This window comes from Ammospiza caudacuta, chromosome 15 (genome assembly GCF_027887145.1).
Source record: "Ammospiza caudacuta isolate bAmmCau1 chromosome 15, bAmmCau1.pri, whole genome shotgun sequence".
NCBI lineage: Eukaryota > Metazoa > Chordata > Aves > Passeriformes > Passerellidae > Ammospiza > Ammospiza caudacuta.
This window is the reverse complement of record NC_080607.1, coordinates 18516958-18542223: the sequence shown is the minus strand read 5'-3', so window position 1 is coordinate 18542223 and position 25266 is coordinate 18516958. Positions and strand designations below refer to the sequence as shown.

Sequence of the window (25266 nt, the reverse complement as noted above, 5' to 3'; positions counted from 1 at the left end):
ACCACCCCTCACTCAGGCCATTCAGGAGTGTCCCAGGAGTGTACCCTGGGAACACCTCAGTGCTCCTCCTGGAGCATTGCTCCTGATGGGCCCCAAAAGATTGAAGTTTTGGGACAGCACACCAAGAAAAAGCCCTTTAGCTGCAAATCCACCAAAAGGGGACACACCAGCCTCAAAAGACTCAGCGAAACCACTTTTTTACTCCACAAAAGACCAGTGGTTTGGGAAATTTAGAGTCACTTGGGTTTCATGTGCAAGAGAATATAATTGGTGAAAGCACAAAACAGATGACTGGTATGGAGCTAGAAAATCTTAATTACATTCATTTATTTTTTAATACTATTTTTAGTATCAGAATGGGAGTCTTCAAATAATTGCACAATTACTAAATTATCCCAGTTGAAGAAGGGATGCACAGTGATCCAGTTTCCTGCTCTGTTAACCTTTAGTGTCAAGAGGACAAAAGTTTCACTTCCAGGTCAAAGGGCCACAACATGGTAAAAATAAGAGCAAAGAATAAGAACTACAGTTCAAAATGAATCATTGCCAGCAAATGCTTCTCATTATAAGGAATCTCACTTGGTAATTATGAAAGTTTTATGAGACATATATCCATTACCAGGCTAATTCCACATGTTATTTTCCACACTAGTGATTAGGACCCATAAGATCTTCAAATTTAGTATCACTGCCCATCAGCACTGCTGCCAAAATCCAACAGCAAACCCTCAGCTGAAGTGCACTCAGTCACTGCTCACACACTGGACTAGTCAGTCACCCAAAGGGTCCTGACAAATACTGGGCACTTTGGCAAATAATTCATCAGTAGCCAAGTTTTCTCTAGACATTCAGTATAAAATGAAGGCAAATAAAGCTGAAGTTTGAGGGTTTTTTGTTTTTTTTTTTTTTTAAATACAGTTCTGTCATTTAAGGGTCTCAACACAAGAGAAGAACTAAATGCTAGAAGAAGAAAGAAAAGAGATAGCTGGATGTTGAAATAAAAGTTATTTTAGACTCAGACCTCAGCAGCAGGACCCACTTGCACATGATGTGGAACAACCCACAGAACATAACGAGCAATCATGACATCATTTATCAATTAAGCATCCAGTGACCTTCAGGCTTTCCCAAAAGCAGCTCATAAGCAGATCCCTACCACATGAATTCCCCACTGGTGCAGTGATGCGGAATTTTGGGCACAGGGAGCCAGGGGATGCAGCTGGTTGTACCTGTGTGTAAATGCTGAATATGTGGCTCTGCACCTCATCCATGGAGTCCAGGCCGTAGGCCACCGTTCCCAGGTGGAGCCTCTTGAAAACCATCTCGTTCTGGGTGAGAGTCCCTGGGAAAACAGCACCATGGGGTGGGATCAACACCCCCTGCCCAGCACACCTCCTGTCCCTGCTGTGCCCCCAGCACACAAACCTGAATGTGGGCCAGCAGCTGAACCCATCACTGCAGCACTCCCAGCACAGCCAGGGCTGGCAAAAAACCCAAAATCAAAGACCTGAGGGTTCATTCTCCTGGGAACTGGGGGTGTATAAATAACAGTGAGATTCACCCCACAGTCAATGCCAACAGGAGCTGCAGGCACAGTTCTGGTCCCACTGGAACCAAAAAAATTGGAAACTACTTCAGTGGGACCAGGATTTTATGTCAGACCAAGCTTTTCATTACAGCTCAGGCCTTCAATTCAAGCTCAGCTTCAAAGGTGTAAGGGCAGCAGCAGACAGCTTCTGCCTATATATATACGAGTTATCTTAACCTGCCTTTGAAAACCAGCTCTAAAAAGTTGATTTTAATTTTATTTTTACCCTCAGCTTTGTTGTAATAGTGTGCTTTAAGTATTCCTTCAAGTAGTATAATATTGTCCTACCTTAATTATAACATATTCAGAACAAAAAAAAGCTCAACTTTTTTTTCAAAACCTGATTAAATTATATTGTCAAAGTAACAGGAAATGCATATTTCTTCCAGTCCAAAGAAATCTCACATTATCCTCTTTTCCTGGCCAAAAACATAACAGAATCCAAACAACATGCCATGACTCAAAGCTGTATTTTCTGCGCCAGTACCTGTTTTGTCTGTAAGCAAATAGGAAATCCTCCCCAGCTGCTCAGGGATGGTGCTGGACCGAACCACAGTGCCAGGGATTTTGGAATCTCTGCGGATCACCCAGCTGTACACAATCTTCCCCATGTCCAGATTCACACGTAAACTGCACAGGAGGAAAGAGAAAAAGGAAAATAAAAATTATCACCAGGTAAACTTCAAAAAAAATCCTTGTGAATTGCCACAGTGCAATGAAAGGACAACGAGTTCCACAGTGAACCTGAGTGCCAAAGGAGAGTTTCAGGAGTTTGTTCAAAGCTAGTGCTCTGGTGCCAATGTAATTACATACACTGTCATTCAAAGACAGATGGCAAAATTGAATGAGAAGAGCAGATATGATCAGAGGGGAAGGTGGACAGAGTAAGGACAGTGATGGATACCAGAGAGCAGATTAAAAATGGAACTGAAATGAATCCCAGTCCTGCACTAAAGTTACTAATCTACTTTCTAACACAGTACAATTTAATATCAAAGTTTCGTTGCCCTCTAAATGCATTCCCCTACATTCTGTATAAAACACCCTCCTTTTCCATTTTTTACTTTGTTCTAATCACAGTAACCAAGTATTTCAAACACTGAGAGAAGGGAATTTAAATGCCTAATCCACAGTCTGAGCCAGTGAATGGGTTAATAAATTGAACAAATTCAGCAGAAACTACAAAGCAATTCTTATGTTTGAGCTTCATTTCTACTTCTGGCCTGGCTGAGCTGTGCAATGAGGAACAGTAAGAGCTCAGGTGCCCGAGCAGGCAGTGCTGTGCTGGGAGCATTCCCAGCTGTCCCCTCACCTGATGGGAATGATGTTTGAGAACAGCAGCAGGAACCTGATGATCTGCAGGTACCAACGACCTGCAAAGTGCTGGAGGGCCACCATGACCAGGGACACCACCACCAGAGCCCCAAACAGGATCTTGGTGAGGCAGTTCACCTCCAAATCAAAGAGGCCAATCTAGAAGAGCAGGAGACAGATTTCAGGCACACCGATGAAGGTGTCAGCTCAGTGCAATATTCACACAGAAGTGAGCTGCCTCTCCATGCAAAGAGCCATTCCCACTAGTCAGCTTCTCTTCTTTCAAAACACTACAAACATATTTAAATTTATAATCAATACTCTTGCCAGCTTATTACATGAGATTTCCATCCCTCAGAAGCTCAGCAGAGGATGCAGAGGTGTGAGAGGGCTCATGCTGCCAAAAGCTGCATAAACACCACTGCACTGTGTCTTAGCTGTGCTACAATGGAAGAAATGCGGCAAAATAAAGCTTTTCTATTCTAACAGGGACTGTCTCATTATAAACATATAAAACATTGTTTGACAACCTTAAAAAAAAGTCATGACATATGCATAATAGGATGAAAAGATCCTATAGAAATCCAGGAGAAATAGCTTCTGTTCTGGTAACTATCTTAAATCACAGGCTGGAAAATATGAGTTATTCCTATTAGATTGTCCCTAGAGCGTGTATATAGAGTATTTAAAGGATCTCCTTGTAAAAAAATAATCTGTTTCTGCCCTTTGTTATTTATTACAAACCTGTTTCTTCAGCATACCTTACTTCTGGGGTTGGAGGTGTTCATCACACTGCGCAGCTCCCTGCCCGTGTAGAGGACAACTCCCACCACAGTACCTGCACACACAGAGGTTTTCTCCATAAAAACACTCCTCAGGTGGAGAGCACTTTCAGCAGGCTAATTTCAGAAGCAAGCAGAAATTCAAAAAGCTGGAATCTGCAACACCACACCTATGCAAACACAGACTGGAACAGGAGACATCCTCGCAGGCAGTAATTCAGTCTCGGGGTTGGACTTGATGCAGCATCACAGACTCCATCAGCTCATGGGAAGAGCAGCCAGCTCTGCTCTACCTTCCCTGACCCCCTTTTGATCCACTTGTCTCTCCAGACTATAAATTAAAGTTGGTGGTGATGGAGGATTTCTTGGATTTCCTCCCACCAGTTGGAATTCCACTTTCGTGCTGCCTTCCACCAAACCTTCATTGTGTATCCAAATTAAACCAGCTCTGGGCTAGGGGTATTTACTGGCAAAGGTTGAAACAATCAGAACAAATCTAATTAATTCCAGAGCTCAACAACAGAATTACCTTATTTTAAAATCTACAATTTACTTAAAGTGTTATCTAAATACTGTTCCTACCAAAAGTGAATCATACCAACTCCTACCTTCCTGGAACAGATGGAGCTGCTGGGAGCCCATCAGTGAATTTGAATGCTCTGTCCCACAGTTGCTAAAGAGCTGAGAGCAACCAAGTCCTCAATTTTCTTCTTGCAGAAACATAATTCACCATTAAATACAGGGTTCCTATGGGTTTTCTCTTAAAGACTTTGCAAAGAGCCATGAAGAAAAAGCTGTCTACCATCAACAGTTTAAAGCTGCTATTGCCCAGAGTTAGGAGTCTGTAAAAATGGAGAAAACCAACTCTAAAAAAAGCACTACTGCCAATACATTGCTACTTTATACTCCACTGTTCCCCTGCTCTCACTAATGATCAGTTTTAACAAGCTGCAGGTGACTTATTTTTAAATAAGGCTGATTCAAGAGAGGTGGTTTCTAAAAATATGCTGAGAAACATTCCTTTAAAAAACCACCCCCAAAAACAACAACAAATCCTTGGAGCCAGATGGCAGGTGGTGGTAAGATCATCACAATTCAGATCAGCAGATGGCACAGCTACTCCAAATCCACTGCAAACAGTCAGAGTCAGACCCAGCCCTCCTGCAGCAGATGGAGAAAGACACATTGCTCTGCTTCATCTTACAGGGGCTGCCCCATGAGATGGCACCACAACCCGACAGCAGAAGAAAAATAATATCCACATTTTCTCCTAACAGAAATAACCTACAACATGCTATTTGTTATTACCACACGAGAACCAAAATCCAGTATTGTATTGATAAGTCAGTCAAAATGAGAGGAAGCACCTGCCAGGACTAGAAGAAGCTTGCAAACACATTGATCTGTGAAAAAGGAGTGTTTCTAGTTGGTTTATGGCAATTCAAACAGACTCAATTGCATAAACCCTTTGAAATTCTATTTGCAAATGCACTGTCAAGTCTCTCCATTTGACAAGTTTAACTCAGGAGCTGGACTCCAGAACTGCACTCTCCTCCAGCTCCTGCCCAGCAAACACACTGGGCAGGAGAGGAACAAGGCTTTTACTTTGACAAGCCTCTGCAGGGGGGCATTGATTAATCTCAGGCCTCGGGAGTTTATCGTACATATGAGTCAAAATCTGTCAAAGACTTGATTTTCTTTCCTTTCTTAAGAGTATATAGGACAAACTCAATGGCAGCACTTACCTGGAAATCTTTCATCTCAGCTTCTGTTCCCAGAATCCATTTGACACCATTTCTGTTACAGATTAGGATGTCAATGTGCAGAGCAATTAAGTGCTATTCTGCTCCTAGATGCTAAAGAAGGGCCCCAAAGGCCACTTCACTTCTTTCTCATCTAGGAATGTCCAAGAGGCAATTAGATGTCAGCTCAGCTCCCCAGAGGTGTTAGGACAAGGGGGAAAATCATTCCAACTGCTAATTTCTCCAACTGACAGAATTATTATTCCATCACAGAAATACCTTTAAAAATTGTTAACATATTCCCTTAAAAACAATTTTTCATGGGTCTCCACCTTACCTGATGCAATCACTGTGCTGGCCCACAGGGTGTTTTCTATGCTTAAACTTTCATTTACTGGAGGGTCACTGTCCTCCTACAATGGGAAAAAGAGAAAAATAAACAAACTTGTCAGTAATGGAAAAGAGCAGAGGATGAGAGGTGTCCACAGAGGTGTTTGGGGAGGGATGCTGGGTGAGCTGGCTGAGGGATTTCTGATAGGATGGAGAATTTTCATAAACCCTGGTGACTCTGTGGTTGATTTCAGGCCCTGCCAGCAGACTCACCCTGGTGAAGGTCCCCACGAAGTTGTGGATGTCAATGTTGGGCTCCTCTGCGTAGACGTAGGAGCGGATTTGCAGCAGGTCCTATCAAACAGACACACCCATCAGCCCTATCAGCTCCTATGAGCCAGCCACAGCTTAATAAGGTACAGGAGTTTTAGCAGAATACTGCTCCAAGAGTTACTTGGCATGGTGTAGAATTGACTTGATATCTACTGCAGCCCAGGAGTCCCCCAGAAAACACACCTGGAGCAGCAGGGCATTTCCTGGGGTGACACCTGAGAGACTCCTGGGACTTATCTGTGCCCAGGAAAGAAACCCCAGCCTGAAAACAGGGCTGCAGCATGTCCAGGTTTTCAGGGAAAGCCTGTCCAAGCTCCCAAGCACAGAGTGGCAGGCAGGTGCTCACAGAGGCCGTGGGCAGGCGCTGGGTGCAGGTGACGGGCAGCCGCAGCTTCCAGTCGGTCTCCCCGTCCAGCTGGTCCGTGCGCAGGAAGCAGGAGCCTGGGGAGGGGAACAGCAGTCAGGATCCTGCCACCTCTGTCCTAGGCACACCTACAGGGGTTAACTTCCCCTCTAGGACACCCACATCCTTCTTTCTCTGGAAACACGGTCTGATTTGCACTTGTTAATAATGGAACGATGACGTTCCTGCACCACATTCCTTTTCCTCCACTAGGACAGAATTCTCTGTGCTATACTTTTTTTAAGACACTTGAAATGTTCCCATTAATCTGTTCTCTAACCCTTCTGATCAAACATTTCCTTATCCCACACTTAACAAAGCAAGCCTGAACAGTAAGTAAATATATCTAAAATGCAACCAGATTCATTTACCCTGGACTCAACCCCTACATTCTTTGATTAGAAAACAAAACCAGAGTATAACATCCTGAGAAGTGGTGGTCCATAAAACCACTTGAGTTCCCCCTCTCTAAAATTTTACTATTATCTATTTCTTTCACATTTCCAAAAGATAATTTTCTCCAAACAACCAGTGAAAGGTTAATGGCTATTTTGACAATTGGTTCCAGATGTTTACCATTCTTCTCCGACGTCCTCAGGAAGATCATGTCAGCAGGGACCCTCTGGTTCTGGGGGCAGAAGAAAGGCCATTATTGTGCAGGCAGCCCTGCACGCGTGTGCAGCGCCTTCCCCAGAGCAGCAGAGGCACAAAGAGGATTCCTTTGTCAGCCTGGAGCCTGGGATTCAGTTTGCTTTGAATCCTGAACTCGCTTCCCTGCAGAATTCCAAGTGCACGATAATAACTGGTGCCAGCTCCCACTGACCAGACCCAAGGGTTAAGTTTACAAAAGGGCTGGAGAGTAATTCTAGAAGTATGAAGAAATCTTAATCTAGTGCTGGTTTCCTTTCAAGGAGTCCCATGTTAGCAGAAAGGTTGTATCTGGAATCTGCAGCTACCAAGTTTCTCATTTTGTACTGAGTATTTCCATACTAATGGTTTTAGAGGTCACGGCTCTTCTTGCACAGAGTGGGTGGGGAAAACATAAAATCAGTGGATTTTAAAAAAACACATTAAAAGTTGTAGAAGGAGGGAAATATACTGTATATATCAGTACCTACAAACAGATCACCTGGTCTCCCAAAACTGAAATGCTTATACCCAAAGAAACACCTGGGTGCTGCATTTGTTCCAGGTATTTAACCTGTGTCCAACAATCACAGAAAGGATAGGGAAGCTATTTATCTTGCTATAAGTAAAAAAATAGATTTTAGGCATACCTACACATTTGCCCTCATTAGTAAAGATCATGATGTTATTGGTGAGGTGGGATATAAAGTGATTAAATACTTAAACTTGTGTTCAACACCTGATATTCTAAGCCTATTGTAAAGTAAGTAGGAATTCAAAAGATCTCATTTTCCACGGTCTTGCAAAAAAAATACAACCAACTTTACACAGGGAAGATGAATATAAAGGCAAACCTTTTCCACAATGATGAGGTCACCCACTTGTATGTTAGAGCTCTTCACCTTGACAGTCCCTGCAAAGGAAAGGCGTTGGTGTTAGACCAGAGCAGGACAGGGTTTGGGTGCTGTGTGCTGCTCCTCCCCTCCCTTCCTTCCCCTGCACTATGGGGCTGAAAATGGGAAATGTTTCCACCACAGGGACTGGGCAATGCTGCCCTGGAAAGATTTCTGAGCCCACTGTCCCCACTAAGGGATGGCTCTCCCAAAAAGGGCTGGAGCCCCTCCTGACACCAGCCCTGGCTGCAGAAAGCCCCAGCCACTCCTTAGTCATAACTCTGAAACAACTCCTTATATTCCTTTTTGTAGTGCCTAACTCATGAATTCAAAAACACCTTCAGCGTCAGGCAGGTGCCAGAGCAAGAACAGAAAGCTACAGCAGGGAACCATCAAATCCAACTCCTTTTCCTCAGGTGCCTGGAAATGCAAAGCTCAACTCTCAAGCCAAGGCCTGGAAGTACAATGGTCCTTCCAAATTCCAGCCTCATTTCCTGCCCTGCTGCAGCTCCAGTCCCTGGCTCAGCTCTGCCACCTCTCCTCTGCCTCCTGCAGGACTGGCCAAACAAGCAGAGAACAGGTCCTACAGAAATCATGTAAATATTTATTCCTGTGCAGCTGTCAAACATTTCCCAGTTGCTTTAAAACAGGGGATTAATTTAACAATTGGCTAGTAATTTCAAATCATTAGCCAGCTCTAGATTTGGCTTCTCAGACTAACTAGTGATTTATAATCAGTTAATTTGAACCCTGCCTCCATGTGTCTGTTATATTTCAACAAAAGCCTCTTTAATCTGCTGTGATTTGAGTGGAAGTGGGGGAGGCACGTGGAGCTCACCCTGGCACGGACAACACTCCTACTGTACCTCAAAATTCACGGGCTAACTGGCCAGATAGCAGCTCAGGGGAAAGCAGGAGGGGGAAGGGAGGGGGAATAGAAATTAGCACAAAGCACAAAGGTCACTGGGATTTTACTACTGGCAGTCCCTTCATTAGCATCCTTCTCAGGATATGCTTCAGTGTTTCTGCTCCAAATTAACAATGAAAGCCATTCTGGGCTGGGGCAGCCTGCTGCTTTGGTGACACACTGTGTGCCTAACAACATGCTTCATCACTGCTGCTAATAAATGCAGACTTCCTTGCATGCTGTAATTATTCCTACAAATTATAAGCAGTCATGGCCCATTTCACAAATATCTCATAGGTCTTTCATGGATTCTGGAGTTTGCCTTGTGAGGGTTTTTGGTTTAAAAAAAAAAAAAGGTAAACAAAACGAATGCTGGGCTAAAGACATCTCTGCCGGGGCAGGAAGCAAACCGGGGATTAAGAGTCCATTACGCTGGGGCCTGAAAAGAAAAGCTGCACTCCAAGAGGATCAAAAAAAGCATCCCTGGCAGTCTTGTGTATGGGCTATACAAAGTTAGGTACTATGACACTAAAAGGATCTGACAGATAACATCTCTTCCTCCCCGTTTAATACGGTTATTCACAAAGCAACAAAAAGTGCTTTTGAATATTCTCCTGTGCAAAGGGAGGGGGGAAAAGCCCGAGTGCTCTCCCCACACAGGCACAGCCACTCCTGGCCCAAAGTGCAGAAAAGCTGTGGATTTGTTTAACCATATTTTCTGTATTCTCTCCAAGATCACAAGGATTTATCTGGTGACTATCAGCAGAAGCAGCACTACCTGCAGGGTTCAGGCAAACTTACTTTTTTAGGTTTTCCTTAACAAGGTAAAAAATCATTCTGCAAAAGAGAAATTAATGCCTGGACAAAGCTGTAACGTGATGATTTCCTATCATTACGTACATAAAAGCCTTTGGGATCATTATGCTGAAAACAGCATCATCTGCTGTAAAATTTTTCCAATTTGAGAAAACCCAAAGCAGCTGGAGCAGATTTGTCTTGCTCAGGAACCCTCCCAACCTCAGCTGTTGGAGGGTAAAACAAAGAGGGGACCTTTCTAAGCAGCACACGTTTTTCTAACTCCTGGATAAATGAGATGCCCTTTTTAGGTAGCTAATTCTGCTTCTGCAGCCTCCCTGGCCCCCGTGGGTGACATCTCTGCAGTGTGCACACACGTCCTGCTAAGAAGGGCCAGGACCAGATGTTTCCTTTGACTCAGGACTCCCATAAAGAACTTGCTTGAATTAGTTTTATTTTGATCTTGGGAATTCTGTAATTCCCTTTTCTTTCTGTGGGGAAACTGCCACCTAAACATCAGATGTTTTCTCATGCATGTTTAAAACCAGCTAATAAGCACAACTGGTCCATTTCCCACAACTGCTCTGTTTAAGTAATTTGTAATTATAAACTCCTGGTTTTGTAAGTGCAACTAGAAATGTTTCCTCTAAATACACACAGGTTTATTCAGCATTTATATCACTTTCAGTTTGTACTTCCTTAAGTTAATCAGAATTGAAGTTGGTGTTTATCACTTCTTAAAAGGAACTAATCTTAATCTCTCATTCAAAAAAAATCTATTGTTAAAATTTGTCTGGTATTTGTTTCATTCTCTGCTACGCCCTGATTTATCTTTCTTAAAGACAAGAAAGTAAACATAATCAAATGCAAACAGTTTGCTCCAATTTAAGCTATGGTTTTTGAAATTGTCACCAAATTTGCAGCATGATGGATGTACCAGGAAGCAGATAATTTCAAGTAATAAATATATTTGCCAGAAAAGATTCCCCTTTTTACCCTGTGAGCATTTACATCAAAATTTCACAACAGATCTGCAAAGCTGCACTGAAGTACAGATCCAAACAGAGGTTTACTAAAACAAGTTAAATGCATCTAAAACATAAAAAAGAAGAGGGGTGGGTTTGTTTGATGTGCTGCACCAAACTTTCGGCTTTTGTAGCCTTATGCTGTGGAGCAGGACTCGCAGAGTTTGGGAAAATATTGGTTTTTTTATGGCTGGTAAATGCCAATGATCTGTATCCTAAGTAGCACCCCTCAGTAGGAGGTCCCTTCCCACTTTTCTGTGGAGTTTCTCTCCATTATGCAGTGTTACCCAGGGAGGGGGGCTGCAGGAGAAGAAAAACAAGCCAGGAATTTGCAAGCACAGTTCGAGCTTTCCATCAAGCACATCAGAACACAGACCCCTGAACACATGGAGGCTTGTGGCTTATGAATAGGGGATTGAAATTTGATTATTTTTTATAACAATCCAAACAACTCTCCTTTAAATGCAGAGCTGTCCACTAAAAAAAAAAAGAAAAAAAATCTTTCCAGAAGTCTGCTGGTTTTGTCATTTTGGAACATAAATGGATCATCTGGGTAAAAAGATAAAAAAGGTTTAGGGTGGAGGTTTTTGTCATTAGTCTCAGCACAGGGCTGTGCCAAGCCCTGCAGCATGACCTGTGCTGTTCTACAGCAGCAACAAAAGAAAAGCCTGTAAAAACCCCAAGTCCTACTGTCAGCTACACTGAAAATTAATTGTTCACATCAGCTGTTCCAAATTTATTTTGGTATTTGCTGCTTCTGCCTCTGAGCTGGTGACACTCTCCCTTGAAAACCCAGCTCCTTGTATAAAGGGGTGAGATAAATCAACCCCCAAATTTCCATCCCCAGCCTCACCAGGCCCTTCCCTGCTCCCAGGTAATTCCCAGAGGAGCTGAGGTTTTAATCAGTGGAGAAGATGATCAGCTCTCCCAAAAAATTAAGTTCTGAGATTGAGTGAGAGACAGAAAATTACCCTTCTCCCCCAAACCACGTGACAATCATAAATAATTTTCTATTATTTTTTCTGCTCTAAACTATACTACAGTCTCATTCCTGTTTCTGCACAAAACTCATGTTAAATACAGTGGCTTGAGATTTTCAGCTAGTGCTCAGCTGCCAATCCTCCTTGGTTTCTTTCACAAAAATTAGAGAAGTTAAAGGACTGGGGGGAGGGAAATCATTCATGGGAAACGTAATAGCAATATGAAAAGAACTAAAGGAGAGGTCAGGCCCCTTATAGATCATTGAATAGAATCCAGAAGGCAACTCTTTTATATCTTTAAATAGATGTAGTACACCCCTCTTGGATGAGGCTTTTGTTGGTTGCCAAGCATTTTAAGTGTTGTACTAAGAACATGTTATTAAAAGGGGATTTAATATTCAGAAACTCAAACTCCTCAGTTTGGAGTTGCCTCATAACTCCTGGCATGTGAAATATATCCAGCCTTAAGCAATTATATTTGAAAAGCAGCCTTATTCCTACAAATGCAGCATTTTTTTACTACATCACTGCATCTTAATTCAGAGGTATAAACTTTTATAACTAAGAAACTGGAAATGGAAAAGAACCAAAACTTGCTCAAATTCAGTTCATTCCCTTTTTGAAACAGAAGCCTGGCCTCAGCATCTTTGTCATGGTATTAGGAGTAACTCCATAGTGAGGCAGCACTGGATTGCTCAAATGGGAATTTAAATGTCTTTGTTAGGTACAGCACAGCTGGAAACAATGGCCAGAGCAGGGTCAGGCTCAGCTGAGCCCAGCCTGGGCTGTCTCCCAAACGGGGGCTCCAAAGGAGCTCAGGGGGATGGACATGGAAAATGCAGGAGCTGACCCTGCCATCCTCAGGAACCACAGCACTTGCTGCTGACAAACACACACCTCATCATTTTTAGGGTCTTTTTAGGCTCTGTAGGGTGGTGATGCCCTGGCACGGGTGCCCAGAGCAGCTGTGGCTGTTCTGGATCCAGGGCCAGGCTGGACACCGGGGCTGGGAGCAGCCTGGGACAGTGGGAGGCGTCCCTGCCACGGATGGGGAGGCTCTGGGTGATCTTTAGGGTCCCTTCCCACCCAGCCCCTCCCATGAACCCCTCAGCAAACCCAGTCTCCACCAGACCTGCTGAGGAGCCCCCCAGGAGCACCCCCCATGCCAGGGCTCCGTGGCCACACAGCCACGTGCCTGGGACCCCGAGCCCCCTCCCAGGCTGAACTCTGGCTGTCTGCAGGGCTGCAGTCCCAGCCTGGGGCTGACCTCTGGCTGTGAGCTTGCTGTAGATCTGCGAGTTCACCTCCTTGTCCCTCATGTAGCAGCGCAGCTCCTCGGCCGCCTCGCGGATCACGGTGACAGCCAGCACAAACCCCTGCCAGCAGCGCGGGGAGACACGGGAGCAAAGGGTCAGGGGAAATCACAGCTGCCTCCAGCAACAGCCAGATTCATCAGTGCCAATGTAACAATCTGCATTTCCTTTCTCTGGCTGATGCTCCTGAATCAGTGCACTGAGATGTGCTGCTGTGCAATCCCCAGTGCCAAACCCACACCAGCTGCTTGAAAACACACTTGCTGCTTAAGAAACTTCCAGTTTTATCATGGTGCTCTCTCCAAGCACATCTTTATAAAGGTAATCCCCCTAGCAAGTCTTTGTAAAGTTTATCCCCAAGAAAACCTTTGTGTTTACCTGAGTAATGTAAGAACCAGATCTCATTTCACTCCACAGCTGAGTAACTAAGAGTGAGAAATCCAGGGTAAGGCAGACCCCTCAAATCCCAGTGCTCACTACCTCAGAGCCACTGAAGTCAGCACAACTCATGTGGGAGAGTTCTTTTTACAGAAATGTGCACAGAAATCTGTATAAGCCCCTTTTTATATATTCAGATAAACAGAGGATGCATGTGCCTTCATGTGCATGTACATAGACACTCCACCTACACAAATAACACTCTAAAGATATTTATGTGCTCTGCTCATGGTATAATTACATGTTTGCCTGATTAGGGCTTCAGTCCTACTCTTCTGTACATCTGAGCAGTCATTTCATTTCCTCTTGCCATGAGGAAATGCCTGCATCACATCCTTCACTGTATAAAAAATAATTAATTAATGCAAGCCAATTCCTTATGGGCTTGGTATCACAAAGTCATGTTTCTACATGAGGCTATTAGCTCAGACTAAACAGTTAAAACACTCCTCAAGTACCACAGAAAATGAACTTTTTACAGCTTGTGTTGAAAGCTGCAACCAGCTACTGATTACCTCTGTCAATAAGGAACTTTAGGAAGGCAGCAAGGTGATGTTAGAAACTGCAGGTTTCTAGTACTTACACATATCCAAATGTGTGATCTAATTAATTAATATAGCAATGAAATGCATTCATTCATTTACCTGGAAATTCCTGCCTGCTTTCCAAAATAAAACTAAAAAAGCATCAGCTATTTCCAGCTTAGGTTTCAGCTGTTTGAAGAGCCGTCAAACAATCATCCCAAAATATTCCCACATGTTCCAGTTGACTGTGTCATCTCATGTGTCATTCATGGAGATCCAGGCTTTAGAACAAATAGAATTTTAACAGCAGTGTCCCAAAGCTGCCTCCTCTTTCTGGCTTTTACCAGGGATCTCACTGAAAGCTAAACCCTGCAACATGCACAGCACAGGCCTCAGGAAGCAAGTTAAAAATATGATTGAAGGTGCAAACTTACACCTCACAGAAAAGGCAGCACAAGAAATTTTGTCAAACACCAAAACCTTTTTGGAGAAATAAACCTTGAAGGACCTACCAGAGGAACCCAGTATGTGTAAAGTGCACCAAGCCTCATCTCAACCACGAACTGAGAGCAGGCCAAGAGCAAGAAATAAAGGTTGAAGAAGTATTTGAACTGGTTAAACAGCACCTAGGAAAAAAAAGCAGACAAAAAGAGAAGGGAGGATGTTATGCATGTTGAAGTAACCACCAGAAACATTTCTGCATGCTTTCCTAGTGACTAAATGCTGACTTGGGGCAGTTAAAAAGCCGTCCTGGACACTCAGGACACTTCTGTGTCTGGTTTGCTGCTGCCCTAAGGCAGCCTTGGCATCAACTCCACCAAACACAACCCCATCATTTTCTCCAGCTCCCGATTCTGCACTTATCTCCTGTAAAACCACTGAAAAAATGGGGAAAGCAGTGGGGTGGGACGATGAAAAGCAACTTTAGCCATGCTTACCCCAGGGAGGAAGGTAAAGAAGTTGTACTTCTGGTTGTTGATGACATTGCGGGGGTACCTCTGCTCCCTCTTCTCTGGGTGCCCGAGCCAGACGCTGCGAGGCCTGGGGTCCCTCCTGCCACAGCACCTCAGGCACTCACAGCACCTGCACAGGGACCAGGCACTCGTTAATGAGCTCATTTCTGACACACCTGGGGTCACACACACCTCCCCTGCATGCAGCCCCTGCCTCAGCTGCTCCCCAGGCGGTGCCACACAACCACAATTTATAGAAATATAACCACTATATCACCACTTGCCTCTGAAAGTCTCCATTTCTGTCACCTCTACAAACTATTTTTGCTTGTAAAAAAACAACCTAGAAGATTCTTTCCCCCCCCCCCCCCATTTATGTATTAAATCCACACTGAAAGGCAGCTGGTTGCCAAGACCAGACAAACAGCAAAACTGGTGTTAAACACTGAAATTCAGAAACTCTACTACAGAAATGTATTTTATGAGCTGGATACCTTTCAATTGCAGTTTGTTTTTGTGTTTGCAGGTGAAGACCTAAGACAAATAGCCACTTGCATCCCAAATATATTGGAATAGAAGCTACTATAAATGGTGTTATTTGGATTCCAACAGAATATAGATATGCTCTACAGAAAAAAGGGAGAAAAATGTGTTTTTCCTTCCTTCACAAAGGTGAAAAGGCTCCAAAATGAAGCTTTACCCAAGGGAGCAAATCTGGTGTCCACACAACCTATTTCATCACAATGTGCTTTCCAGTTAGGAAAAATCAGTCAGTCCTTGCAATCAGACATCTGAAACCATTTACCTTTGTTTATTTTTGAGGCTGGGCCTCTTACAGGCATTGTACTCAACAGCAAAATAGCCCCACACCTATATCATAATATTTACAATAGGGTGACCCCTTGCAGCATTTCCCCCACAAACACACTTGTTGCTGTAAGAATGGGAATTTACAAATGCTCTGCTACTCCAGGCCTTGAGAAACAACCTAAAAATAATGCAGCTCCAAGAAGATGCAAGAAAGGGCATGGGAGAATCTGCTGAGTAAAAATAACAGGTTTGTGAAATCCCTGCCTGGCTGGAGCCAGTTTTTGCAAGCTCCTGAATTACAGGGAAAGCAAACTGAAAACCTAATTAAACAAACAAAAGGAAAACTTCCTGCCCAGCAAGTTTTGAAGGCAAATATCAGGAGCGTGGATGCCAGAGTAAAGAATATCCAGAATTTCTGCTGGGAGTCTCCTCCACAGCCTTACAGCACGAGCTTCCTGTAAAATATTTAATTTAAAAACTCCCAGTGAACAGAATACTACAACCAGCACTGGGAGCCCCAGGTTGCAACACTGGGACTGGGGAGGTTCCTCAGCTCTCAGGAATCCCATTCCATCACAGCCCTGGAGCTCCTGTGTCAGGGAGGAAGATCCTGACAGCAAATCCTGACTCTTACCCCAAAAACGTTCCAGGATTTTTGTTCTGCAGGCACCAACTCAACCCCAGTGCTGGTGTTTAACCCTCAGCACTCTGTGACCGTGATTTCCCTCCTGTGCTGTGCTGGGGGGGGCTCAGAGCAACCCACCACCCAAACCCTGCTCCAGCAGGAATGCTAGCTCACAATAACTGCTCCAGTGCCAGCCCAGGAACTGCTGAAATCACTTAAAAGTGAAGTTTTGGTCAGAACAGAGCAATTTCTCAAGCACAGAACCATGTGCTCATTCTTCCAGGCAGATGTTTATCACTCCCCCCAAGGTGGCCAATTGCCTTAATTTTTAATTATTTTTAAACTTTTCAGTGATGTCTTAAACTTCACTGGGGAAGAATCAATAAGGTTATTAGTTCTCCTTTTCCCTTTTTCCTCTGGAAACTGAACAACCTTAATGTAAAAAAGAAAAATTGTTCATATGGGCACCAGAAACAAAGTACTCTGAGCACATACAAACGTGTTTTCAGATTAGCTTTGGTGCCCATTAAATAACAAATCCTTTTGACTGGAGCTGTCAGCTTTTCCCAGTTACTTTATTTATTCCTCCCTGCAAGAGTTCTGCAGGCACTGTGTAGTTCTGTGATCTGCTGTTTCTCTGGCTACCACCCCTGTTTTTAAGTCCCAAGCTTACAGATGCAGATGATGAGGGAAGAGGCTTCATTACTATAAAATTCTCTGCTCAGAGCAAAGGTAGTGGCACAGGAGGAAATTTCTGGCAGAGAATTATTTGCATTAGCAGGAATAATAAAATGTTTTCCATCATGAAATCTAAAGACTGCATCCTGGAAAGGGAAAGATTATCTAGAAAAACAGCTGGGAGTTTACATTGCTGCTGAGAAACGCTGATAAAATGAACGTGCACTTTCCAAGAGGAGGAATCACAATGTTACAGAAATGTAAACAGTTTCTGTAATAGTTTGGGAACACCTTCCTAAACACTTCTCCTTCTCCATTTTCCAGCTGAAGGACTGAAGAACAACCCTGCAATAACCCCCAAAGTACAGAAAACTATCAAGTGAGGATAAATAATGAACTTTCAAAATCATCACCTTGCAGAAAGACCATGAAAAATACATGAGGACAGCTTATATAGCACTGTGCAATTCACATTTTAAATCATAACTTGGCAAAAATAACAATGGGAAACAAACTCACAAATCCTCAAACAGAGTCACAACCACTGCAAAGAATCTCTCAGGATGCAAACTGTACCTGAAGCTCAGTCCTGTAAGGGATGCTGCCTTAGTCTGCAGAGGGATCCCAATGAACAGGAGGAACTGAAGAACAGGTCTGCTCTGCACTTCACCTGGGATTATGTTTGCTCACAAAAACACATTCCCAGTGGTGATGTAAGAGGCAAAGTGACTGCCAGTTGCCAGGTGAACAGGCACTAGCAAGAAGCAGGTTTTATTTATAAATGTTTGACAGAGAAGTATTTGAAGATCAAATAAAAAATACTCCCATGTAAAACAAACCCAATAGGAAAAAAGTGCCACTTTTGTAGATGTGCAAACCTACAACCAAACCTGTTCTGAGGTGGCATTTGTCAAATTGGTGCTGATGTTCACTGGCATATTCAGTCACTTCTAAACTGAGCCCATTTCTCAGATTTCCTTTCTGTGACCCTCACGGGCCGTGCCTGGCACCTTCAACACAAACCAACCCCCACGTGACAGCATTCCAAAAGGAGGAGATAAATTTTCCATGGCTAAAGAAAACCAGAGCCACGCATGACCACCTTGCCCTTTTATGCACCTGCCCACGAGACACTGCAGGTGGAACATTCTGGAACATTCCCTCTGCAGGCCATGCAGCTGGTGTGGCTCTGGAAGGGCAGGGGAGCTGCAATTCCTGCAATTCCCAGCTGTGGGAAGGCAGCCAGCCCCAGGCTGCACGTGCCAAGGCACACCCACACAGGCTCTCCCAGGGCAGGAGCTGCCGTCCCTCTCTGTTGGCTCTGAGATGGAATTTGCCATTTTAAACAGAGCCAGCGTACACAGGCAGCACAATGGCTTTACAGCCTCAGCAAGTGTTCCTGCAAAGCTCCTCCTTCCCTCTCCTTCCCCTGCAGCTCTGGAGCCAGGCCTTTCCCGCACAGCAGCACGAGCACAGCAGTCTGCTGCTTTAAAAGGAGCCCTGCAGGACTGAGGACTGACACCATGAGCTATTTAGGGGGGAATTTGTGTCATGTGCTGAGCAGAGCACCTGGGGAGCTCCAGGAACCTGCAGCTCCTCCCTGGCAGGACTGGGCCCTGGGCAGCTCGGGCTTGCTCCTACCCCACCAGGGCTGCTGCAGCTCTGCCATCCCTCCCTCCTTCCCTCCTCACAGTGCTCACAGGGCCCCAGAGTGCTGCAAAGCCCCGGGATGAGCAGGGCTGAATTCAAGGCACAACACAGGAATTCAGAGCTCAGCCTTGGTGGCAGCCCCTCTGAAGCTGTGCTCAGGAACAGATCCCCACTCTCCCACTCACTTCTTTAAGCTCGTGCCTTCTCTCCAGCACAGACCTGAGCTGTCTGAGCCATCACTCATCTCTGCAAGGCTCCTGAGCCAGCTCCTCCCTGGCTTCCTTTCAAAGCATGCCAGAAACTGAGGGAAATGAAAGCCTTGCTGGATGGCACCTGCCCTACAGGTGAATTAGCCATTTCTTGCTTTTATTTTAACAGAAACCAAGATTTCTATAGAGACATTTGTGACCAGAAATCTGCTCCCCACTCCAGAAGACCACACCAACAAAAATCTGTCTGAAAAGTCACTCCCGCTGCTGGGGGACCCCCAGAGTAGGAACCAGCTGGGGCTATGGCAAAGTGAAGCCCATCAACACTTGCCCATCCTGGTTTTCATATGCATCAAGGAACATAAATTGGATGCTTTAGCGTGGGTTTTTCCTCCGAAGGAACAGAAGAAAAGAGGCCTTGATTATGGCCTAGGATTTCCAGGCTGTGACACCAGGGACCCCTCTACTTGCTGGATGATTTGTTCTATGGTTTCTAACACTGGTTTGGATTGGCTTGACTTCAATGCTATCCATCGCTTGATCGAACACCAAGAGATCACATCACTAAAACAAGGGTTCCTCATGTATGACAAATCCCACCCCCAAACAATTACTGCACCGAACAGAAACCCCAAATCCAATTTATTTCAACTGCTATTGAGTAAAAGCCCTAGGCAAGCTTCCTTCCCGTGCCGCTGGAATTTTTGCCAGCACTGGAAAGCCTCTCAGTGGCTGCTAATCAGGCAGGATCCCCAGGCAATGACCCATGGCTCGGGTTAGCTGAGGGCAGGCTCTGCTAGCAGCGCTAACCACACTGAACACCCAGGAGGCTCCTGCTGGAGATTACAGAACTCCAGGAACAGAATCCATTCGAGCAGCTTGGAGAAATTTCCCAGGCCCTCACCTCTCCCTGCTCCCTTCAATCACGTCACCAAAGGCAAGGCCGTGGCGGCTGCACCTTGTGTCACTTGCTCAGCGGTACATGTGACACAGGCACCGGGATTGCTGCTGCATCACACACACCTCCCTGCCCTGGGTACTGCTACAGCACCAGCAACAACCCGACAGCAAGGAAAACACCTAATGCTGAATGAACTGTGTAAGCAATGTCAGTTACAGGGCTCTGAACACAAGCCAACAACCAAAAACATAAACAAGGCAAACGTGTATATTTCCCCTTCCTCTAATAGTGAAGATTTCTTTCAATATTTTGGTTTATTTTGCTAACATCACTCGCCACATTTAAAAACCCCAAATTCTCCAGGGACGAATGAAATGCTGTGCTAATTGACAGCCAGGTGACTCGGATACCACGTACACCCTGCTGTGTGCCAACCAACCTGTCTGCACAGTGGTGCGGTTTCGTAATGGAAGACTATTGGAAAACCATTTTCCTTATTTAACTTCCTGCATGGGCACACCGGTATAAACACTTCCCTACGTCTCCTTTAGGGACGCATCGCACGCCCGGGCTACGGCGACACCGCCACCAAGGATATTGTATTGTCGAGCCGATACAGTAAATGGGAGCCGGGCCTTTGTTACGCGCACCGCCGATGGATGCTCCTGCGCTCCTCCCAGCCGAAGCCGGGGATTCTCCAGCCCGGGCTGATTCCACAGCGGGGACGGACGATGACAAGCATAAACCGGGCCGAGCCGAGCCGGGCGGGTGCGGCGGTGCCACGGCCGCGGTGGCACGGCCCGGCCCGGCCCCTCCGGGCGCTGCTGCCCCGCCGTGCCCGCTCTGCCGGCGCTGCGGGCCGGGCCGGGCCGCTCCGGCCGGGGCTGTCCCCGCTCCCGCAGCCCGCCCGCATCCTGCCGTGCGCCGGGCGTGCCGCGGCAATGGCGTCAGGAGCAACCTGTCAGCGCCTCCCGCCTGCCTCCCCCTCATCCTCATCTTCCTCCTCCTCCTTCTCTCCTCCTCCTCCTCCCGCCCGGGATCGGGCCGCGGCCGCCGCCCCCGTCCCCGCATCCCGAGCGCGGCCCCGCCGCCGCCGCCCCGGGATCGCGCTGCCGCTCACCCGCCGCGGTGCTTGCTGTCCATGCGCTTCTTCTGCCGGACCGGCTGCAGCGGGATGTTGTCGGTCATGGCCGCGGCTGCGGGGCGGAGCGGGGATGCTCCGGCTGCCGGCAGCGCCCAGCCCGGCCGCCGCCGTCTGGCGGCACCGCCGAGGGGCCGGCCCGGCGCCGCCGGCTCCCAGCACGCAGGTGCCGCGCCCGCCCCGCCGCCGGCTCCGCCCCGCCGCTCCCCGCACCCCGCACCGAGCGGCCAGGGATGCTCCGCCGGCCCGGCCCCGAGCGCCGGCACCCGGCGGCTCCAAGGGGCCAGGTGGGGTTGGGTGAGGTCGGGTCCGCTCCGCCCCGGACCGGGCAGCCCCGCCCTGATGTGCCACACCCTGATCTGCCACGCCCTGATCTGTCCCACCCAGCCCCGCCCTGATGTGCCACACCCTGATCTGCCACGCCCTGATCTGCCCCACCCAGCCACGCCCTGATGTGCCACACCCTGATCTGCCACGCCCTGATCTGCCCCACCCAGCCACGCCCTGATGTGCCACACCCTGGTCTGCCCCGCCCAGCCCCGTCCCCGGCCGTCACCTGCTCTGCCCTTCACCCCTTGTGCCCTTTCCCCGGCGCTCCGCGCTCGTTTCCCGTTCTCTCGCAGCCTCAGCAGCTCCCGGCCGGCCCGAGACCAACACCTCACCCGGGTGTGCTCTGCCACAACCCCGCTGGGCTCTGTGCTCTGCCTGCCGCAGCTGCGGGCTCAGCTCCCCTCCTGTAGCGCACCCCACCCGCGGCACAGGGATGGATCTCTGCTCCTGCTGCTGCTGCTCCCTCCCTCCCTGCTCGGTTACCTTCACCCCCTCCTCTCAACGCCCCATTCTGGATCCAAATTCAGATGTCCTCTGCAAATACAGGCTCAAATTGCTCCGGCACTTGTGGTTCTGATTTCAGGCATCTCGTTACACTATGGATTACAGCAGCACAAAAACTGCAACTGTCATTCGATGTTCTCCCTTACAGTTGAAGCAGAGTCATCCTGGCATTTTGCAATGAGGACATTTCAGCGAGACAATGAAGAGTTACGCCAGTTTCAGGTACCAGTACTGTTCAGACAGATATTTCCAATGCCATCCTAACTTGGGCTGTCTTGTTACAAAAACTGTTTGTAGAATTGATTTTTAGGCTGTTTGATTTTACATGGAGCTCCTTCAGGTCATTCCTGCCTCACTCCAACATCCAAGAACGTGGGAGAAGGAACCACTGACTGCTGCAAGGTGACTCAGTCCCAGAAATGCTACAGGAGGCGCAAAGGGAGGTCCTGCAGCCTCACACAGAATCTGAGGAGCCAGAAAAACCCTCCAAGCTTCCCTTATGGACACTCTGGTTTTCTGCCTTGTATTGAGACACTTTTGGTTTTTAGCTATAAAATCACTCTGGAGGGTCTAGACCATGCTGTAGCCCAATGGGCTAAACCCACTCCTTGACATATTTGTGGCACAACATTTGCTTTGCTGGAAGGATCCACTTGTGATCTCAGCAGCATTCACAGCAGGTATGAGCTCTCCTGGTTTCCAAGCCTTTGATTTTCATTCTCCTGTTGAGAAGGAATGCCCAAGGGAAAACCTCCAGCCTCAGTCTGAGAAGTTAGAATTGTTAAATCAACTGAAATAAACTGATTTTGGTTTTTTCTGATGCCACTGGCTTGCTTTGATGCTCTATTTTTGCAAGCACAGAACTTCAGGCTCACAAAGCAGCTCTGCAAGCTCCAGAATTAATATTGCACCACTGCTAACTAAAAGGAGCTGAGATATTTTCCATAATTTTAAATCATTATCTATGTTGGTTTGGGTTTTTTTTTTTTCTCCCAGATGATTAAATTAACAGCAGAGCAAGCAGTTTTATTTCCTTCCTTGTGATCCCAGCAAGGGATTTATCTTAGAACCAGAGCTGGGCCCCTTGACCCCTCTGAGGTTGTGCTGTAGGCAGAGTCCCTCAGACTCTGTCACAGTTCTCACCACTGCACCCCATCAATCCCATTTAGCCCAGGAATGGTTTATTGGCAAGTCCAAGGCTGAGCCCCATTTGAACACAGAGATTGGGTGAAAGCACCAGGCTGTGGATTGGGGTGATTTAAGGCCTTTTCCTGAGCAGGCAGCACAAGCACACCTGCCTTGCCAGCAGGATTGTGTTTGATGAGTCTCCCATGGCTCAGGCTCACACTGACAAATGGAAGCTGATCCTGGCAAAGCCCAGCCTATGGACACACCTGGCTGCAGGTGCATCTTAATCAAACCAGAAATTCCTGGGTCCCTCAGTCTCTGCCACAGTTCCCCACTGCTTTTGGAAGCCTTGCTGCCTCATCTCCTGCCTTTCTTCCCCACAGCTCCACGGTGCAGATCACTGTCCCCTCCTTGTCCCCGGCTCTGTCCCCTGCTCTCTGCCCATGACACCAATTTCTCACCCACACCTGAGGCCTTCAGGGCCCCTGATCCTCAAAGGCAGCCAGGTCTCTGAGCTCCACTGATCAAAGAACATGTAAATAAATTGTGTTTTGGGGAGCAAGTCCTGGTGCCAGTTTCCCACTCGAACAATGGATGGGTGGTTCTAACAATGCATTTACAAATTGCACTCATTACCTGTTTAGTACAATATGCTATAAATTTTGTTCCGTTACAGTTCCCTACTAAATAAATAATGGGGTATTTTATGCATAGGACTATTGTATTTTTCCTGATGAACACAGAGGAAAGTCATAATAATTATATCCTGTTTGACTTCTTATAAGCTGAAAGATTAATTCAATTTTGGAACTACTTTTGGGGTTGTTTACTTTATTTTTTCCCTAACCATGAATATCAAAATATAGAGAATTCTGACATCTAAGGAGTTGGCTCAGACTAAGGGTGTATGACTGGTTGAACAAAATGTTTGTAATTCCAGAGGCAGCCCGAGTTGTGCCATTATTCTTTGTACCTGTCCTTATCTGATCCCATAAGTGCAAGTTTCACAAACACCAGGGTGCACCCCCTTTGTCTGGAAGCACAGCCCGTTGCAGATGGCATTTGCAGCTTTGTTCCAGGGCTGTGTTTGCAGCTGCCCCGTTGGTGAGGAAGGCAGGAGAAGGGCTTTGGTTGCCAAGGGCAAAGGGGCAGCACTGGGCTCTGCACTGGGATAATTCCCTGCGCTCTGACTCACTCCCACAGTGACAGGCAAAGAGTTTGGTGCTGTGACACACCACTGATCCTCAAGCAGCGCTGAAACAGGGCTGGGTTCTGGCATTCAGTCTCCCAAAATCAGAGCATGGCTGGGGCATTCAATCCCTGAAAATCAGAGCATGGCTGGGGCATTCAATCCCCCAAAATCAGAGCCTGGGCTGTGGCATTCAGTGCCCCAAAATCAGAGCCTGGGCTGTGGCATTCAGTGCCCCAAAATCAGAGCCTGGGCCGTGGCATTCAGTGCCCCAAAATCAGAGCCTGGGCCGTGGCATTCAATCCCCCCAAAATCAGAGCCTGGGCTGTGGCATTCAATCCCCCCAAAATCAGAGCCTGGGCCGTGGCATTCAATCCCCCCAAAATCAGAGCCTGGGCCGTGGCATTCAATCCCCCCAAAATCAGAGCCTGGGCTGTGGCATTCAATCTCCCAGAATCAGAGCAAACCTGCCAAAGCTGCCCATTCCCAGCTCTGCACACACACGGAGCCACTGCTGGAAGGAGCACTGAGCCAGGTGCTGCCCAGAGTTTTAGCTTTCATATTTTCCAGATTCTGTACTGCACTGGTATATAACTCTGACCTTCATACAAAGTGTTAGCCAGTTCTCCTCACAGCTCAGTCACACGGAACCAACCTTTTCCGTCCCCAGAACCAATGCAGCTTCAGGCCCAAAAAGTGCAAACAGCAGGGAATGAAGGAGAGCAATCTGAGAGGATGGGACTGCAGAACCTGGAGCTGTGATTGGACAATTAACTCCAATATGAAAATGGACCAAAACTTATCAAAGTGTCAAAACTCGTGACTCACCATCCACCTTGGGTGTAGGCTTGGCCAGGCTCTCGCACTGCCCAAGGTGTATCCATTAAGGCCCTTTAACAAATCCCTGCTTTATTCCCTAACTCTGCCCAGCCTCTGTTCCAGGGAGCCTCTCGAGGCACACAGGGAAGCACAAGCCGAGCTGGGACAGCCCTGCAGGAGCCATCAGCAGGGTGGGATGGCTGTACAAGTGCCCTCAGCCTCCACGGGATGCATTCATCTTGGAAATTTATCTCTGAGAGGGCTGGGCTCAGACAAGAGCCCTGCCACTAATTGGGGGCTGAAACACTCCCAGATTAGTGAGCACTGTTAACACC

General features: G+C 46.8%; 1 protein-coding gene across 2 annotated transcripts in view; it reads right to left on the bottom strand.

The window, feature by feature from the left end:
* ATP9A (ATPase phospholipid transporting 9A (putative)) overlaps positions 1–21078 on the bottom strand; it is a 44596-nt gene extending 23518 nt beyond the window's left edge. For both annotated transcript variants that reach the window (XM_058814587.1, XM_058814588.1), the window contains exons 1-13: positions 20941–21078; positions 14933–15077; positions 14507–14620; positions 12987–13095; positions 7974–8032; positions 7069–7120; positions 6436–6530; positions 6030–6110; positions 5764–5839; positions 3664–3740; positions 2901–3061; positions 2076–2218; positions 1230–1342 (exon numbers count right to left, since the gene is read on the bottom strand). In XM_058814587.1, the coding sequence (XP_058670570.1) occupies positions 1230–1342; positions 2076–2218; positions 2901–3061; positions 3664–3740; positions 5764–5839; positions 6030–6110; positions 6436–6530; positions 7069–7120; positions 7974–8032; positions 12987–13095; positions 14507–14620; positions 14933–15077; positions 20941–21008 (1293 nt within the window). In that variant the 5' untranslated portion in view covers positions 21009–21078. The remainder of the gene's footprint in view (positions 1–1229; positions 1343–2075; positions 2219–2900; positions 3062–3663; positions 3741–5763; positions 5840–6029; positions 6111–6435; positions 6531–7068; positions 7121–7973; positions 8033–12986; positions 13096–14506; positions 14621–14932; positions 15078–20940) is intronic.
* Between the last annotated feature and the right edge of the window lie 4188 nt (positions 21079–25266).